Raw genomic sequence first — 20,375 nt, 5'->3', positions numbered from 1 at the left:
TCTACTCTGGGTCTTCAGATGGCTGTAGAGGCCTATCTGTGCTCCACACACACACACACACACACACACATAGTTCAGACTGCTGTGTATGTATATTGTCCTGTTGCATTGTTAAAACAATCATTGTGTAACCAAACAGAGAACATGTAAAACTTGATGAGATGAGTTTCTGAGTTACAGGAGTAGAGGATGGAGAGGATTAAGGAAGCCTGATTTGCTGTTTAGAAGGATTTGCAGGAGTTGGTAATTGAGAGAACTGGGCAAGTGGGCTGTATTTTCCTTATGTAGCCAGTAGCAACACCATGCAGTGGGTTTACATTTTTTTCCAATTGCTAAAACACAATTTTGTAAACTAGGCTGGTTTTATCAAAATACTTCACGAATAATTCATAAAACCACACAAACAAACGGCAAAATACCTCGTATATCCTGCAAAATGAAGCACTTCAACCAAAACTACATATAGCATTATCAAAATCAAACTTTTGCACCAAATGGCACACAGTTCATCCATACTATCAGATTTTTGTCTAACCAACTTCAGGTTGTTAACATGCACAGAAATATTTGCAAATACACACACATGCTGTTGAAACATTTATTTACATTTAAGTCAGTGCAACATATGCACAGCAGATATATTTACATTGGAGTGAACAAAAATATGCTCACAAAAAACAGTAAACTGAAAAAGAAAATTGCAGAACAAATGTGCAGAAAAATATATATATCAAAAAAGAGGCAAGAAAAATAATTAAGCAGCATCTTGCTGCACAGCTGGGTCTGACCACAGAGTCTCATCCACATCACAGGCAATATCTTCCCTTGCCAGACATCGAGGGAGGAAGCGCCTTGAGTGCCTTATCCATCCCTGAATCGCACCCATATCAATCTCATCATATGCCTCTTCCATAGCCTGCACAAGAGGCATGTGCACAAAGGGCTGCCTGCCGGTCATATGCCTTCCACCGCCATGCTGAAAAGCACTCTTCTATGGGGTTCAGAAATGGTGAGTAGCGTGTAAGTACAAGTATAAGTATATATACTCTTTTGATCCCGTTAGGGAAATTTGGTCTCTGCATTTATCCCAATCCGTGAATTAGTGAAACACACTCAGCACACAGTGAACACACAGTGAGGTGAAGCACACACTAATCCCGGCGCAGGGTGGGAGGTATTGCATAAGAAATAGTGGGTGGTCAGCAAACCTGTTTTGGACTGGGGCTGTATGATGAAAGCTCACGTTGTCCCATACTACAATGTACCGGTTTCTTTGATGGTCTGCATCTTTCATACGCTCTGGTGATATGAGTATGTTGTGGAGTCTGTCTAAAAATGTGAGAATATGGGCTGTGTTGTATGGTCCAAGGCTGGCATGATGGTGGAGGACACCATGCGTATTGGAGATGGCAGCGCACATTGTGAAGTTCCCACCACGTTGGCCTGGAACATCTAAGACGTTTCTCCCCCTTCTTCTGGTCTTTGCTAGGTTGAACCCAGCCTCATCTTTAAAGATTAACTCATATGGGATTGCATGAGCATCCATTTCCAGTACTCCCTGAAAACAAAGAACAAAAATCAGTCAATATGGTGTTATCCAGTATACTGGCAAACAATGTTTCGTGTAGTGTACTGCAGTCGATATTGTACTTACTGTACATCCACATATGCTCGTCTGAGCTCTTTGTTTCTTTGAGAGTTTCTTTCAAATGGCACCTTATAAGGTTGTTTCATTCTGAATTGGTTTCGCTTGAGAATGCAAGCCGATGTGGACAGACTGACTCGTGGAATGTTGTTGGATATGGTGTTGTCTTGGATGATGAATTTCTCGTAATCTGATTTCATTATTTTACAAAAAACAAGTTTGCAATGGCAGCTTCCTGTACCCTGGTGAACATTTGGCCCCTTCCTCTACCATGTTTGCATCTCCGTCCTTTAAAAAAACAAAAATACAAAAATATAGGGCTTGGACAATGCAGCCTAAAGATAGCAGGAAACGTGTACAGTTAGTGTATGACATCAGCCATTCATGAAGTAAACAGGTGTCACCTAACTGATAAACTATGACATGGGGTGTACTACACAGTGTGAAAGAAATGTTGGTTACATACCTGTACTAGATGACACAGGCGACAGTAAAATGGCTCAAGTTGGTGCTTACATAATCACAAAAAAAAGTATGTGCTTACATAATCGCAAAAGGGTTCTTGAATGTTGTAGAAAGAAATGACTGATCTTTAATGCAATATCTACATTGCCAGCAACCATTCATCCAATGTTGCAAAGGCACATTGTGTTTACTAATCTGATATCATTTTAAAAGGCTAACTGAGAAAACATTGACGAACCCTTTTGCAATTATGTAAGCACATAATGTATAGTGTCTATAATGGAGTGGAATGGAAATTTCTAAGTGTCTCCAAACTTTTGACTGTAGTGTATGTCTATTGCCACTGCCTACTTCTCTGCGTCATGGTACACAACATATAGACTGCATCTTCCTATTGCCTGTATTGACATGATATTGCAAATACTAGAAAACATTTTCCCTGAGAATGTCAAAAGAGGAATGTGGAACTCTGTCATGAGATACTCTCCAAACTTTTGACCCCATGCTTTCAGTAAACTAATTTTGAACAGGAAGTCAGTGTTATCCTGGCTACAAAGCCAAGCTGGAGGAGAGCATGCGGCTCTCGTTCTCTGTCCTTTGTTCACTTACTGGGATTTCATTACGCTTGGATTTGTTTGTTTTATATTTAGGTTATTATTCCTTTTCCCAGAAAAGAGCCCCCAGTGGGTAAGGGGTACAAGTGGGATTCATTGGTGTTGGAGGGCTAATGCTCATAGATGCAGTGCCTTTGTTGCACTGCACTAATTTCATTCTTTACAGGCAGGAGCACTAATTTCATTCTATAAAGGTAGCAATCCATTCTATAGGCAGTTCTTGTGTGGACCTCTGTTGACACATAGACACGTATTTGGGATTGTTCATGTACACAGGATTTGATTCTGAGGTAAAGAGGCATTTCCTGATTAAATTAGTTGTCTAGATTACAAATCATGTATGTGTTTTGCAAATTATTGTAGTTATTTGAATAGTTAAAAATAGCAGCAGAATTGGAAACCTCTACCCTGTACAATCCCTGGATGTATGACATGGAATACCAATCTTTACAGTAGATTAACAGGAACTCTATAAAGCTCTACTCAGGTTTCTAAATCTCAAACACATTTTCCCAATCTACCTTCTTTTTGTTCTCCTTGTCCCTCCCTTACAGGGACATCATTTAGAGATGAATAAACAAACCCTCATTTCCTGGAAATACGTGGAATCCGAAGTCACTGTGTCAGTGACTCACTTTAGCAGTCATGGTAAAGTGTGTGTGTGTGTGTGTATGTGTGTGTGTGTGTGTTGATATACAGTACTCCTGTGTTGGGTGGGATCTGGCGGCAGTTCCTGACAGGTGAGAGAGAGTGGAATTCTCACTGGTTGAGCGTCGTCTCTCGCTCGTGGCTGTTACCTCCCCTCAACCCCAGAACACACACACCCCTTCACACATAAACAGATGCAGGCATGCATGGGCTGAGAAAGCATTGTCACAAAGACAACTACTGGTGCTGAGAATAGGCAGGAGACCAACTGTTCGGAAGCTAAGGAGAAGACTTTACTAAGTGTCAAAGGTATGTCATTTCCTTGAATTCATCCTCCTGTCTAACTGAAATAATCATAGTTCTAATAGAGCACTGTCTGGATTGAAGAACTGAACTAACTACCGATGTTTCCTGTTCTGTCTTAGATCTTACTTGTTTTCAGAGCCAGAGATTGCATGTTTACATCACAGAAAGAACAACTATAGGTAGAATGAACACTAAATAAATACACATAAAGAAATGTCCCATAAGAAATGCAAATTGATTTGTATTTCCATTTTCAGTTTCATTCTTAACTGAATCAGGCAATGTTATCAAATACCCTCAGATCAATGTGGTAATAATAGAATAGACCTGGGTCAGCATTTGATTTTTGTGTATAAGGGATGTTGAGTTGTTTCATAGTTCATCCTTTGGGATCTCAGTGCGGCCTGTCTTAACATGCTGTGGTGTTGGCCTGAACCTGCGTGCTGTTCATGCTTAAAGGAGAATTCCGGTGTGATATTGACCTAAAGTGTGTTGAAACATGATACCGAGTGTGAACGTATGTCTCATAGCCCATCTCGGCTTGTCCCCTGCACTCCAAAATCTGGCGCTAGTTGATGGTACCAAGAGCTTTTTCAGTGGTGGTGCTTCGGCATCGGGCTAGCCATGCAAATAAATCACTGTTTTACACCATTTACGAGGCTCAATGTATCTCCACACTTCATTGGTAGACTTCCGAGGGCCCTGACATTTAAAACAAGACATTGAGAACTTTGAAAAAGCACTGGTAGTTTACTTACAAGACGATTTATACAGACAGTATCTTCACGAAGTTTAGCGTTTGCAGCCATCTTGAATTTAGTCATGATAAGTCGAGCGACGAGTAAGAATGAACAGGTATGATAAGGGATCAGATTCCAAAAATAATTCCGTGGAAATGCATGGATTCCAGTTGCTGCTACTGGAAGAAACTGGAATCCATGGATTTCCACTGAATTATTTTTGGAACATACGTTCACACTCGGTATCATGTTTCAACACACTTTAGGTCAATATCACACCGGAATTCTCCTTTAACTGACCCCAGCCACATGCCTCTGTCAGCTGTAAACGACTGTACTTCGGTAAAGCAGATGTCAAGTAGACAATCTTCCTCACAACCAAGGTGATGGTTAGCCGTATAGTTATAGGTAGTCCTCAACACAAGAACGTCTGATTGTCAACCTGCAAAACTGGAAAGTCCCAGTTGAATGAGAGCAAAACAGATCAAGCCTGTGGGCATTGCACTTGACTGAAGATTGATTCCTTTCCCTTGAGTGTAAGTGCCTGTGCGACTGGAACATGTCCAATATCTCAAAGAATCAGACTTTAGAGGGCTGCTGAGGTAAGGTAAGGTAACTTTATTGGTACCCATGGGTAGATTTGGTTGCAGGTCAAAAGAGTGGGTTTCTTACACACACACAGATGACATTAAACGACATTGACAGAAAACAGTGACATAACAGTGACAACAGTGCTCTAGACCTAGGAATATAGATACAAACTTATACATGAATATTATTAGTATCAAAATTCAGTAGATAAAAATGCAAAAAAAAAGTCATCATAGCAGATACAAGAGCTAAACCAGATTAAATAAATTAATACCTTCTGGGTGCAGTCAGGCCATATAGTTCCCAGGACATCATCATCAATGACACATTAACTGACTAAACTCATCTGTCATCAGTTCTGCTAAATATCTCTCCATAGACAGTGATTGAGGCTATTTCTAATAGCAGATTTGATCATCTGTCTGAGTGTTTAACCTACAGCAAGTGAGTCAGGCATGTGTCAGGTCCGGAGAGTGTCTCACGGTGGATAACTTGGGGGTTATTTAGTGATGTTAGGTCATCCTGCTGTCTAGGCCCGCAGGGGTTTTTATGACTCAGACCCTCTCCCAGTACTGCTGCCTTTTCTTCACAGTTGCCTCAATCTCTTCCTCACTCTGCATGTACACCATTTTCACTGAATACATAAAGAAAATGGAACAATATCTTTGTTGGCCTTGTATAGTAATAAGTGTAACCCAGGGGCGGAGTGGCAATCGGGAGTTTTCCTGGTCGGTCAGCCGATGAATTTGCCCAGCGCGGGCCGTTTTTCTTTACCTCGGCCGTGAGACGTATGCGGCCAGCTGTTGGGTTTTATCGAAATTATAGTCTTTTGATACTTTTTCCTCGAAAATCTCCAAGACCTTGGGCCAGCAGCCAGACCAATGGATACCTTGTCTTAGCAGGTGTGGGCCTGGTTAGTACTTGGATGGGAGACCTCATTGGAAAATTAGGTTGCTGCTGGAAGTGGTGTTGGTGGGTGGCCAGTAGGTGGCACTCTTCCCTCTGGCCAAAAAAGATTGATCCCAATGCCCCAGTGCCGTGACAGGGACACTGCACTGTAGGAGATGCCGTCCTTCGGATGAGACGTTAAACCGAGGTCCTGACTCACTGTGGTCATTAAAGATCCCATGGCACTTATCGCAAAGAGTAGGGGGTTCCCCGGTGTCCTGGCTAAATTCCTAACTTGGCTCATTCAATCTGGCCCCCTAATCATCCCCCACTGTAATTGGCTCATTCACCAGGTGGGTGCTACACATTGGTGGTGGTTACTAGTGAGGTCCCCCCATCCATGTGACGCGCTTTGAGTATCGAGAAAAGCGCTATATAAATGTAAGGTGTTGTTGTTGTTGTTGACCTCCAATATTAGAATAAAGAAAAGTCCAACTAATATTTATACCACTCGCTCACTGTCTATATCTCAGTCATGGTAAACCTGCACACTCATCTCTCACATCAGTCTACTGATTTTTGTGTAGCCAATCTTAATTTAATTCTTCTTATTCAGGCGTAACAGAACTTTCATGGTCATAAATAAAACAATTTTAAAAAACTGAATTTTCCTGGTGGATTTTAGTGCTCCACTCCGCCTCTGGTGTAACCTGATGGTTCTAATTTCCATCAACTGCTTGTTCCATTGTATTAAAAATGAGACTTTTTTCAGGCACTATGGGTAATGTAGCCTACTTATTGATTTATATTTGTTTATGGTCAAAGAGGGTAATATGGAAAGGTGAGGTTGATGCTGTTTTATCATGACATGATTTAGTGAATACATTCCTCTTGCAAAATCATCAATCAAGTATAAGACTGTCTGGCTGATGTTAACTCATCCAATGTAAACACTTGAGTTCCTCTGAAATATGTGAGTTGCTCAACACAAGTGCTTATCACACTAATCAGTGTTACGGCAAGCCTCTGTCTTGGCTTGTTTAGGTAGTTTCAGGAGAAACTGTTCAGGTAAATTGCACCTGTTTTTCAGACTTTCTATGCAAAGGGATGACTCATCATTTAGGGAAAGGCAGGAAGTCCGCTCATGTCCTAATCCCACGCACACTTAGACCAGTATAAGATGTGTGTCTTCCATCATGTGTGTAATCAGACTTAGTTGTATTAAGACAGATGATAAGATAACCATCTTTCATGCTAACGCAATGACCAGCCTGTCTCTTTGTATCCAGACAGCCTGAGGGCTCACAGGTTTTCCTGTAAAGACATGTACTGACAGAAATGTATTAAAGCATGTAAATACAGTACGTCATTTTCATTGGGTTGGAGGCAACACGTTTAGGAATCCTTCACATGACTCTCCAGGGTAGCTGAACTTTAGTTTCCTTTTCATGCATGTCGGCATTCCCGTGAACTGTGTAGGAGGCATGATTGACTTCAGGAGGAAGAAGATCAGTGGAGTTACATTAATACACAGGATTAGATGTTAAAATCCCTTGTGCCAAAATTCAAGGTAAAAACATTCAGAAGCCCCTACTCAAATTAACTTTAAAAGCACGCTACCCACAAATCTGCCAACAAATGGTCACAAACACAAGACAAATGGCCCATCCAACAGCAGTATATAGTATGCGGCATGTCATTGGGGTTATCAAGTGGGCACCCACATTCACCGATGTTTCGTTAAGTTAGGCCCACGACACCTCATGAAGGCTTAACAGTGAAACCAGCGTCCTGGAGACACTTCCCTCCATGCTGCCACCATATTACCACATTGAAATATCCAATACCCAAAATACTCTTAACCAGCCTAGGCATGGTCTAGGTATACTAGATGTGCTGAGGATTCAACCTTTTCCCTTGTGCTCTACTCTTCTTAGGTTGCAGAACTTAGAGGACACAACAGCAGTCATGGCCACCAACTCCTTCCAGAGGAGGCAGTGGGCCTCCCAGTCTCTGCGCATCACAGCCAACGAACTGTCCATTGTGGGCAAGAATACAGCCATTTCTGAGCGCTTCTCCAAGTAGGTGCTGGATATCGACTTGATACTGATTCCAGTATTCCTTTCCTTTCACCAAATGTCTTCATGTACCTGGAATGCATCAATGTCTTTTGTGTTTCATGTTTTTGCTTTCTGTTTAATCTGCTCTGTAATATACTATGCATCATCCACCACAGAATCTCTCCCTGTTGAACTGCATTACTGATGCACTTGTTTGTGCTGTAGTTGTGGCTTTCAAATACCCACCTAATTACTTTTTTGTACCTCAGTGCAATATAGGTGACACAAATAAAATAAAAAAAATCAAACATGTTTTCTAGTTCTCCTAAAGTGCCAGACCAGAAATATGTATTCAAAAGGATGCAGTTTACAGTTGTTTGGCTTAATTTCATCAGTTAAATAATGTGCATTCTGTGCTCCATGCCCTTCCATGACTTCAGTAGGTCTAATGATTTAATGGTTTGTTTATGATCACCATACCACTGTAAATGATAAGCTTCCATCAGTGTACTTATGCACACTTTAGACAGCAGGGGACAGTGTTACTCTCTTATGTTGTGTTATGACTGTTGTGAACAGTTAACCATAAAGGTCATTTCTGTCATCTATGGCCCTTATGTGAATAAATAGGCTCATTGGTAGCCTCTGCCCTTGTCCTCAGGTACCAAAAAGCAGCAGAGGAGACTGTCATAGAGAAGAAGAAAACCGTAAGTGTCTCAGCTCAGCAGCCATGTTTGGTGTCCCCGCACACGCAACATTACACCGGCTTCAGCTTCAGGATCAGTAGGATGCTGACTGTGTCTTATATCAGTCTGGCACAGGCCTATTGGGCTACAACACACAGCTATTAGCATTCACACAGACTCAGTCTCTGCTGCTGCAGCTTCAAGTTATGCCTGGTCAGTGTATAGCCACACATGGCTAGTTGTCTTAATCCTTATTTAGACTGGTTAATCTTCGGGTAATTCCTCTGCAGTTTGACATAACCACGCCCAGTGCCTTGCGTCTGCTCTGTGGCACTGTCTGGAGGGCTCATGAACTGTAAACTGTAGCCAGAGACAGCAGCATGCTGGAGCTCCAGTTAGCCCTCACTCTAGGCTGGGTAATGAGGTAGACTGCACACCACAGTGGTCAATAAGTAGAACCACTGTGATGCTCTGATGTGGAAGTGAAGTGGAGGGACAGCGCTGTCAGAGGTATGTTTGTGGCAGACTTGTGATACCACTGGTGTCCTTTGTGTAAAGGGTTAATGTGCAGCAGTAATTGCATTTGTAATTTTATTTTGGGATGTTACAAGCTAGCCTACTGATAGAGCATGTTGGTTGTTCTTTGTCAATGATGAGTGAAACACAGGATTCATTCTGATTCCTGACATATGACAGATAAGTCGCTCAGAGGAGAGTTTAATACAGACCTGTAGAGGCTTTCATGAAAGACATTTGTATGTCTAGAATAAACTAAAACAAAGTCAAACTTGCTTGTATGAGAATAGAGTTAGTGCTGCTTAGTGAGTCGGTGCTCTTTGTCACTCTTGATCTAAATCAGCCGGAGAGGATCTTGTCCCATGACTCACCTCTTTTGTTCTGGCACCAAGGAACAGTGTCTGTGTTCAGACCCAGTTGGAAGGAACCCAGCAGCAGACCACATTCTAGCAAGAATATAAAAAATAACTTCATTTTTATTGTTGCTGTTATTATTACTCAGTGCACTCAATCCATTTCCAGTGGTGTCAAATTCTAACTTTAGTGGGGTGGTATAGATGAAAGGAAGAAAAGTTTATTAGAGAAAGGAGGACTATACCAGGCTATGGGAACCATCTGTTAGTTTGTTTGGGATATGCCAGACTGTTACATTCAAGCTGTTCAGTTGCAACATTTGGAACATACCATTTAACTTTTAACTCTCTGATACACATGATCAGTGAGTTCATAAAATACTGCATGCGCGCCGGGGGGAAAAGTCCCAGTCTCTGGGTCCAAGGGTTCATTTCTCTCCTGAATGAAGTTTCTGACTTTCTGGCTTCCTGGACCCTGGTCTCTGTCCTTTTACTGACTCAGTATCCTACTCCCCCCACCTCCCTTTCCTCTTCCTCCTTTTTCTCTCAGCTTTTCTCTCTTTTCACTAGAGGGGTGGGCTAGTTCCTTTACTGTTTCTAAAGGCTGACATCTGGGACAGCTTTTATCATTCCTGTCCGGCTGAAACGGAGAACACCTACAATACACCAGGTTTCAAAGTTTCTATCTTTCATATAGGTTTTTAAACATTTATATAGAAAAATGTCTGAGCAGTGAGATCAATCATTTAATCTATAAAACAATTTAATGTATGACATGTTTCTTCACATTAGTTTTCTGGCTGTAGTTAATCAAAGTTACTTTGTTTTATTTATGACATGTTTGTGGTAACAGATAGCCAAATTGTATTGTAAATGCAATTTTGCAGAAATATTAGATCAATTTTAGAGTTCATTCGATTTGGCTGAGGTAGAAGAACGTTCTTGAAATGTGCTTAAGATTGAAAAGGGGTATTGTGACAGAATCATAAGTTGCTGGATGAACTTGCTGTGCTTTCTCTACTTTCTCATTTAAGTTTTTCTTGGAAGTCAGATGCAGTTACACTTACGACTTTTTGTGAGTGTCAAAATAGTGAGAGTCCTGAGGGTAGGGCAGACCTCCCGTCCCAACTTTGTAATGGCAGGGTACCAAAACTAACTCGGCTTATTATCCTGTGACCTATTCATTTTAATTTGATTGTTGCTCAGCTTAAAATCCGCATCCAAAAATGATCATGTATTATACTGTGTTACGGATGACAAAATTAATTGACTGATTTTCTCAGTGAGTGTGAAATAATATTTCTACTTGTGCTTTACTCTTTTACTTTTGTACTTCAGAGTGTAACACTGTAGATCTCCTGACATTCCAAAACCCTCTCCTGCTCCATGTGCTTCTAATATGCTGAGTCTGTGAAGCATTCCACAAGCTCTCTGCTCTTTAACACAAAGCCAGCAGGAAAGTTATGCCTAGATCTTAAGGACAGCACAGTAGATCTTAAGGACGCACAGTCACCTTTAGGTCTATTTCTAATCCAGCTGTTCCAGACCCCTTTAAACACATTTGTTTCATGTTTAGTCAAAGTCTGATAAGTAATGTATTTAGAAGCATGTGATGTCATTACATGTTGGGTAATGTCCTGCTTGAGTGTTGGAAGGAACAAAATCCTTGGTCAGATATGTGGCTTGTCATTCAGTGAGAGAGGCACTGACATGTTAAGATCACCATAGAAGTCACTGATGGTTGTCTCTCTGCCGATCAGGCTTTGGAGGACGTGGCCTCAGCCCCCCGCCGTGGCAACCTGAGTTCCCTGAAGAAACGCTGGGAGCAGCCCCCAGTGACCCCTACAACTTACCCCCACACACGTCCATCAAAGCCCACTCCCACTCCCAACGCCACGCCACTGTCCTCAGAACCAGTCCAAGAATCAGCGACCAACGAGATCAACGAGAGCCCAGCATTGCCCACTGACACCCCAACGGAGCCTGTGGTTGTCCCGGTCCCCCAGGATCTGCAGTACCAGGAGGAGCCAGCCATGGAGAACCAGGAGCAAGAGGAGCCTGCGACTGTGCCCAGTGTGGCCATCGAGAAGCCCAACGTGCCTCTTACCAGCCTAAAGATGATGTTTGAGAAAGGGGAGAACATGCAGAACAAAGTGAGTTAAAGTGCAGTGAGTTTATGGGGCTCAGTGTGATGGTGTGGCTGAATGTACACATAAAAGTTCCACAGGGGGGCCCACATTTCAGTGATGTACTCAGTCTTGTTGTGGCTCAAGCTAGGCAATTATGTGAAGTCCCTTATAGAGTGTGCATCTTTTCTTTTTTTTGCTGGACACCTTTCTCCACCTGCAACTGCAGCGTTTTATTTCCTGCTCAAACACTGTGATTGGGTGAGACAGCCTGTGCTGCTGAGAAATGTATCCACGCAGGCAAATGGAGTATACTTTGGAGAAACCAATTAGCATAACTATATAACTGGCGGGCCTTTAGGTTAGGTTAGTCGTCGCTATGTTTTAGGACTTCTCTTTGAATGTGAAAGAGAAGATCAATGATGAGATTAATGTAAACAACTGTCGAGTGATATCAAGGTTTGCAAAAGTTATTGTTGCTATTTTCAAATATTGTGCAAGTCAATAATGTAAATATTGTGACAGCCCTATGTGCATCCAATTTGAATTATGAGGATCATTAGGATGTTTATATTCTACTCCATCCATCAGCTGATGTGTTTATCCCCTGGAGGATCATGTGATTGTGGAAATGGTCTGTGTGTTGAGAATCCACAGAATACGGACAGTGTTGATCTGTTGGGTCTAAGATCTGCTGGGGTTGGGCGTTAGAAATGGAAAGTGCTGTCAAGGCTTTGAAGCACATGGGTTGGTCTCTAGTTATACTCTCCCGGAGGGTCCGTCATGCTGTATATCACATGCCCTTTCTGTCCTCTCCATATGCCCTGACCCGTAGTCAGCCGGCATTCCCACACACCTCAGGCTGGTGCGTGCTAGCAGAGTGTCCTATTTGGACTTTGTCATCAATCATAAATTATTAGGTATTAGAATGTTCATGCTCAGTATTGACGTGATTGAAGTGATTGCACTTTCCAATAAGCTTTTCTATTTGATTATATGTTCTGTTCTATTGCTGCATTCGGATAAGATAAACAAGATAAACAACCTAAACGCTGCAGGCATATTCTGTCCGGACAAGCTTGAACTTCAAATTAGACTCGTTTGATTTCAGACATCAATCAGAGTCTGGTGGAACTGGCTGCATATTTGATGTCTCCTCATCGGCTGATGCTGTTTTATTCCCAGCGTTGGAAAGGTTATGTGTTCCAGATAAACTGGACGAGAACAGCCAGAACAATGGAGCCTTGTATCCCGCTTTCTGCACAGTGAAGGGATTCATGCTGTGTCTCCGCTCAATTGAGAGAAGCAATGGAAGCAGGAAGCAGGACTGAAATGGAACATTATAAGTCAAAAATGATTTTAGAATTGAATGTTTTTGTTCTAAAACAGGTCTCTGACATTTTGAGAACAGGACATTTGTTTGAAATTCATTCTATTTATACTTAGAAATGTGCCTATGACAAGTGTCTGAGAACATCAAGGCACCTGACTCATGCCAAGTGGGGCACCAGGTGAGAGCAAATCTAGGGCTCTGCTAGCATCAGTCCAGCCTCCGTCAGCTCCCCCGGGCTGGTGAGCGCCCCACTAGTGGTGATGTCATGGGGCAGGCAGGCACATGATCACATGTGCAGACTAAGGATCCTCAGAGCGGACCCTGTGCTGCAAGCCACTCTGTGGTTCCGGTGGGCAGGCCTCCAGCCCCAGGGCTCAGTCATGAGGCAGAGAGGCTGACTGCCGTCTTTACTCACCCCCCACCCCCAGCCACTCGCATCGGACACAGACAGAGAGTCTCCCTTCAGTCGCTCCTCTGTTGAACATGCCCAATTGAGTTATGTGGGTAAAACACTAATGTACAGGGGGATTTCAAGGCCTAACATGTCTGACCCCTGGGTCGCCGTGTGGTTTGGTAGGGCTTTAAAGGAAGCACAAAGCAGACTTCTCTTTTCAACTGATATTTGTGAAGTTGCAGTGTGAAAGTGGTTTGCATCAGAAATGTCATCAGGGGATGCGTATGGCGTAGACCTAGATGAACGCATCATCATATCATGACCATAAAATTGGACAAGAAACTATAATGACTCACTAAAGTTGCAGCATGCTGGTTTGTTGTCTCAAGATTGCAACAAGAATAGTTTTTAAAATGATGCAGGGGGAAAAAGTTGATGGCTTTTCCCATTCCCCTTACTGTAGAGTAAGTAGATTGGTTTATGATGTTTTTGGTCTCACTCAGGGATCATGTGAAGTTATGATTAAAGTGGTCTAATGCGCACATTTGGGGGCTTGTTGACATGCAACTGACTTTGGTCATGGCCGTGTGTACATGTGTGTGCAGTCCAGCATGTGAGTGCTTTGTGTGCAGATTTAGCCATATCTCTTTAATGACTGCTGCTGATGAGAATGGCCTTTATTTACTTGCGTGCGGCTGGATGACCGGGGCAGCTCGAGCCCCTCTTTTTGTCTGAAGGATTAGCCCTCCTGTCTGGCCCGCTGATCCCCCTGCTTGAGCCGCAGTTTTGTGTTTTTGTTTACCCCTGCCTCTCCATGGTGTCCTTCCTTCTGTCTGGAGATGCCCAGCCGTGCAGCCACCGGCTGGCTGGCTGGCTGGCAGGCTGGCTGGCAGGCTTTCGTCCACCCCACTGACTTCCAACGGCTAATCCACTGAGAGGAGGAACAAACCCGTATTTACCCCCCCCCCCCCCCCCCCACGCCAGCCCTTGTATTTAAAGATTGTACCAGCTGCCCTCTGCCCACCCCCCTCTCTGGACAACTGCAGACAGCCACACACTGGCATCATCCTGGGCCTCTAATCTGGGCTCCGAGCACACCCCAACATAGAGGCTGCTCTTCAAGCCTCAGATTGAGCCTGTGGAGAGTTTTCTTCTGCCTTGAATAGATTTCCCAAACATAGGTACTCGAGATGGTATCTTCAGTTAAATAATGCCTGCCATTATTTGGTCTTGTCACAATGGACATATTGTGGTCTATAGATCAAGAATACAGATTGTGCCCTTGAACTTGGCTCCAAAATGTTTTCAGAGAACAGAAAAAAGATCCTAACTGATACATATGCATATAAGCACAATTTTACTCAAGCCTGGTGGTGGCTACCCTTGTTCTCAAAATGCAGCTGGTGAGGTGAATTACTGGCATAAATGACACTGATGAGTGTGCTTGCGGTTGTGCGTCTGCGTTCGGTGTGTGTCTGTGGACGGTGGACGGTGGAGGTGGTGCTGTGGCCTGTGAGGGAGGAAGCCATGCAGGGCCAGACAGTGGTGTCTAGCCCAGGCTGTCGCTCACTGAGCTCATTAGGGGATTAGTGGCGTGGGCAGCAGGCGTGGGCAGCAGGCCGGGCAGCGTGGGGCAAGAGTCTGGATGGCGAGTAGCAGAGCGTAGAGTCAGTCAAAGGTCCTCATGGCAGCTGCTCCGCTGCTCCAACCTGTGTGATTTGTGTCACATCTGTGAGGCTAACCACGCGCACATTATACTGTATACTGCTCAAAAGAATTAAGGGAACACTTCAATCATACACTGGATCAGTACTCTGACACTGTTTGGTTCTGAGCACAAGTAAAACTTTTTGAGGCGAGTGTTTTATTTTGCAAGAACTGTCAGACATTCTGTGAATGTAGTTTGAGAATGAAGAAAAGGGTGGAAGGTTTCAAAAAATGTGTTTTAACAATTGTGGAAAACTGTAAGTGTTCTCTTAATTTTTTTTAGCAGTGTTTTCAAAATAAATGGCATATTAAAAAGGCTTTATTGGTTGGTCACAAGCCTTAAACGCTGTGGAAACCGACATTCAATTACTTTGACAACATTATTCTCAATACAACTCCGCACACCAGCGAAGGTGGCGGCAGAGTTCAACGCTGGTGTACGGGGTCGTAGTGAGAATAATGAGGTCAGAGTAATCGAATGTCGAAAGCGGAGTGCGCCACACTCATGTCGGCGCCGGTGTCCACATCGCTTCAGACCTTTGTCCCACACAGACCTTTGTGTGGAAAGGTCAAGCTACAGGTGTGCAGATCACCTGTAGTCAATCAGCCACCCAGTGGTCACATGTGCAGTCAAATGAGCAATTAGTCAATCAGACTGCATACACTTGAATTACACCACTCTGTCTGTCTGCACACCGAACAGAGGTCCAGCTAGGTGAAAGAGACTGGAAGTTAATAGTAGGGTTTTACATTAATGAATGGAAATATTTTTTAATTAAGTTTTTAAAGACTGTTTAAAGTTCACTCAGGTCAATCACCACAGGTTTGTGTCCACAACTACTGTCAGTTATTGTCACTGTGGTTAGCTTAGTTTCCTTCAACCACACTTTCTCTGAACGTCCAGGTACCCAAAGAGCCGGGCCGAATGGGAGCAAGCAGCAGCATGCCTGAAAACATGCATCTACAAACTGACAAAGGTGAGTCCTTCTAAACCACGTTCCCACAACATTAAGTTAATGTCACGATACTGGTGAAGAGGCAGTGAGACCCTGAGTGTGATTAATTCTGACATGACAAAAAGCAAATCCTTTGTTATATACTTATCTCAGGAGAACAGCTTGTGACTATTGTATGTCTTTGAGTGTGTTAACCACAGGGTACTGAGGGCTTAGTTTTGAACCGTTTCTGCAGGGCTCTGTTCGTGTAGTCTTTCCTTCCCTGACCTTGTACTTCTCTCCCACAATGGGCTTACAGTCTCACCATTGTGCAAGACGCCACTCGGCCTCTGGCAGCGGCTCTCCTGAATGAAAGGAGTGGACTGGAGGAGTCTCTCTGACTGCAACCCTGTCTTTTATTCTCTTCCCCTCTTTTTTCTGCCTCCCCCACTCTCTCTCATATTTCCTCTCTTCCTGTTTCCTTGCTCTTTCTCTCTGACAGAAAAAGTTGAGACTACCCCACTGCGGGACAGGATGGCCATCTACCAGGCAGCTGTGTCCAAGCAGGATGTCTTCACCACACCAACTCGAACTGTGAGCATCCTTTCCTCTAGCCTACAAGACCTGTGAACCACACAAGACCCTTAAACGTAATCTGTGATTTGTCATGAGCTGTCTCCTTTCCTCTTTGCTTATATGCATATCCAGATTGACTCCATGGACACAGAGCCGCAGGTTTACATCATCAAGCAAAAGGAGAATGTGCCCCCAAGCATTGTGGAAATGGTAGGCCTAATATCCTCTCTTCCTCCATGAGTTCAACAGATACCCTGTCTGCTGAATTACTGAAGCTAAGCAGGTGTGGGCTTGACGAGTACTTGGATGGAAGACCTCCTTAGAAAAACTAGGTTGCTGCTGGAAGTGGTGGTGTTGGTGGGTGGCCAGTAGGTGGCACTCTTCTCTCTGGCCAAAAATATAAATCCCAATTCGCCTTATTCACCTGGCGGCCAGAACAAGGCTACAGTGTACAATTGCCATCACACTTCAGTCCAGCAGGTGGTGGTAATGAACTCCATTTGCAAACTGCCAAAAAAAAGCTCACAGAAAAAGAAGGGTTCGCTGGCCTGCCAGAGTAACCTTCAGTGAGTTGTTGTTTTTTGGCAGTTTGCAAACGGAGTGCATTCCCACCATCTGCTGGACTGAAGTGTGCAAGTGTACCTCGTTCTGGCTGCCAGGTGAATAAAGGGAATGGCCCAGTGCAGTGACTGAGACACTACTGCAGGAGATGCAGTCCTTCAGATGAGCTGTTAAACCGAGGTCCTGACTCACTGTGGTCAGTAAAGATCCCATGGCACTTATCACAAAGAGTAGAGGGTTCCCCGGTGTCCTGGCTAAATTCCCCACCTGGCTCATTCAACCTGACCCCCCCCTAATCGACCCCCCTAATCATCCCTTTGGCTCATTCACTCCCTCACTCTCCACCTCAAGCTGGTGTGGTGAGTTCTGGTGCATAATGGCTGCCGTGCATCATCCAGATGGGTGCTGCACATTGGTGGTGGTTAGTGAGGTTCCTCCTTCACTATGAAGCACTTTTGAGTATTTTAAAAGTGCTGTATAAATGTAATGTGTTGTTGTTGTTGTTGTTGTTGTTGTACAGTGTTGAACTGCCATCCGACTCTTGTTCCCCCACTCTTCCATTCACAGTCTGTCTCTGAGCCTAACAGCAGGAAAGGTTCCTCCACAGACAGCAATGGTGAGCTTCAGAACTGGCCTTTTATCAAGCCATGTGCTTGTTCCAAGGGACTGTTGTGTAACATTCTAGCAAAGTGGTGAAGGATGTTTTCCTTCTAATCTACTCATTCTCATTCTATGTTACATTTTACTTTGCATGACTGCAATCCCATAACCCATTAGGATATATTACAAAACAGGGTCTGTTGTGGACTCTGCTGCCATAGGTTAGCATAGCTGCACTGTAACAATGATGCTCCATCCCGACAGGAACGGCACCGTCATCTCCTCATGACCCAACTCAGCCTAAATCAGTTAAGGTACATTTTCCTCAAGATTCATACACTGGGAAGGTCTCTTATTATTGACACCGGTTTTATTGGGATGGTTAAGTTGACTTGATTAACTGTAAGCCATTTACAGCAGTTATGAGTAGAAATAAAATGTCTCCATAGTGGTACATGTATTGAATGTGAAGAAGCTCTGTTTTGTCTGCGAGTGGACTTGAAACTAAAGTCACATTTGTATTTTGCAGAAGTTCCTCCCTGTGCGGGAGACCTGTGTGATGTGTCAGAAGACTGTTTACCCGCTGGAGCGTCTGGTGGCTAATCAACAGGTCTACCACAACACGTGCTTCCGCTGTGCCCACTGCAACACCAAGCTGAGGTGAGTCAATCTGACAGTCAATCCTTTCATGTTAAAATGTACTGTACCTTTGTGCCATTTCACTTGACGTCCATGAGGTGTCTCTGCTCCATCTGTCTGAGTAATTGTGGTCCAATGTCTCCCTCTGTTGGACAGCTTGGGGAACTATGCATCCCTGCACAGCAATGTCTACTGCAAGCCCCACTTTTGCCAGCTCTTCAAGGCCAAGGGTAACTATGACGAGGGTTTTGGACACCGGCCCCATAAGAAACTGTGGGAGGGAGCAGCCAAAGGATCACCAGAGGAGCAACCAAAAGTGACCCCGTCTGCAGACAAAATCACCAGCCCTACAGTGGAGGAGTCCCCTTTAGCCAAGGTGAACGTGCTGGCGGCCTCGCTCGAGACCCGCTCTGTGTCCGGCACAGAGAAGGCTGCAGGTAGTTCTGTGGAACGTCTGACCGAGACCCGCCGGTTGAAGATCTCCTGGCCCCCCCGGGCTGACACCTGTGATGGAGGAGATACAGAGGAGGGCTCGGAGGGCCTTAGTCCAGCGCCTGAAGGCAGTCCTGTTGTCAGATCTGTTCTGGCCAAGTGGCCTCCCGAAGGGGATGCCCTGTCCCCTGCCCTAAGCCCAGAGCTGTCAGAGCTGTCCAGCCTGCAGAGGAGCTCCTCGCTCAAAGACCGCAGCCGGCTATTCTCCCTCACTCCCACCTCAGCATCAGTCCCTAAAGACTCTCGCTTCTCCAAGCCTGAGCCAGTGCAGACCTCCAGAGATGACCAGGAACAACCCTCATCCACTCAGAGTTCTGACGGTGAGGACTCACCAGAAGAAATCTGTAGGAACGACTTGGATGGGGAGGAGCTAAATGAGGATGCAAGTTCAACACAAGAGGAGGGTCATAGGTCTGAGGAGGAGGAGGAAGATGAGGAGTTGGGAAGTGATGGTGAGGAGATGGAAGCAGAACAGGGAGATGAGGATGAGCTGGCAGCTCCAGAATGGCAGCCGTCTCAAATGGACAGCACTCCTCCAGCATCTCCATCAGCTGAATCCCAGGAAAACTGTGCTTCGCAGGATGTGGGCTTCTGGGAAGGAGAGGAGGCTGAAGAGAGCCAAGAGGAGGTGTCTGTGGAGGAGCTAATCAAGCGGAACCGCCATTATGAAGAGGAAGAGCAGGACAACTAAGGATGTGACCGGATAAAGCCAATCAAGACGTTGAGACATTGGATTCTTTTTTTTTCTTGGTTTGAACGATCTTAACTGAAGCAGAAATCTAGTGACCAATCTAAGATGTCTCCCTGTTCGGCGCTGGTGCAGAGTTGCTTCTGTCTGAATTCCGTCTTCAGGTGCCTGTGAAGGTTGCAAATAACCAAAAACTACTAATAATTGAGATCTCAAATATATGCTGGACCAAGACGCATCACTGATATAACCATTTTATTAATTTTAAGCATTTTTTTATGTCTGTCAATAGGCCTTTGTCTTCATTCTTTATACATGGTTTTGTGTGTGTTTTTAAAATCTATGAAATCAACAAGCAATGTTTTCAGATTGGTTTAAATAATACTAGTGTGATATTTGTGACATTCTGAACCATGTTGATGTATTTGATGTTACTGAATTGCCCATTGCACCACTGTTGCTCATTATCTTATCAGGAAAGGATTCCAGCTCTTATTTGTTTTTTTTTGTCCTTTTATATAATTTTATGTTGGAAATGAAATGGTTCACTGTAAAGTGTTTTTTTTTTTTTTTTAAAAGGGGGGGGTGGGTTGGCTATCAATTCACTTATTGTCTCTGTGCAATCATTTGCTAAACTGTGGGCTCCCTGAGCAGCTCTAATGGGTTAGGTTGAGCTTTGCACAATTCAACCATTTTGAACATGAGACCAGTATACTGAAATAAATCCTTTCTGTACATGCATGTCCTGACCTCTTCTTAAAGCCAAAGACAGTAAAATGTGCTATTTAACAGGTGGCTTGAAACTTTTAATT

The 20,375-nt window shown here is 44.0% G+C and overlaps 1 protein-coding gene and 1 long non-coding RNA gene across 2 annotated transcripts; one reads left to right on the top strand and one right to left on the bottom strand.

Annotated features, from left to right (window-relative positions):
- Positions 1-1,467: 1,467 nt before the first annotated feature.
- Positions 1,468-9,832, bottom strand: LOC121712972. The gene is made up of 3 exons (XR_006032707.1): positions 9,531-9,832; positions 1,660-1,933; positions 1,468-1,558 (listed from the first exon to the last, which is right to left on the bottom strand). It is a non-coding gene; the product is annotated as an uncharacterized LOC121712972 (long non-coding RNA).
- lima1a (LIM domain and actin binding 1a) lies at positions 3,492-20,298 on the top strand. Its single transcript, XM_042097131.1, has 11 exons — positions 3,492-3,681; positions 7,835-7,978; positions 8,619-8,664; positions 11,273-11,665; positions 15,977-16,049; positions 16,510-16,601; positions 16,716-16,793; positions 17,712-17,760; positions 18,009-18,058; positions 18,274-18,404; positions 18,540-20,298. Exons 2-11 carry the CDS (start codon positions 7,866-7,868, stop codon positions 19,564-19,566), a joined length of 2,052 nt encoding a protein of 683 aa, XP_041953065.1. The 5' UTR covers positions 3,492-3,681; positions 7,835-7,865; the 3' UTR covers positions 19,567-20,298.
- Positions 20,299-20,375: the final 77 nt, after the last annotated feature.

This window comes from Alosa sapidissima, chromosome 7, assembly GCF_018492685.1.
Source record: "Alosa sapidissima isolate fAloSap1 chromosome 7, fAloSap1.pri, whole genome shotgun sequence".
Taxonomy (NCBI): domain Eukaryota; kingdom Metazoa; phylum Chordata; class Actinopteri; order Clupeiformes; family Clupeidae; genus Alosa; species Alosa sapidissima.
This window is presented reverse-complemented; position numbering and strand designations above follow the sequence as displayed.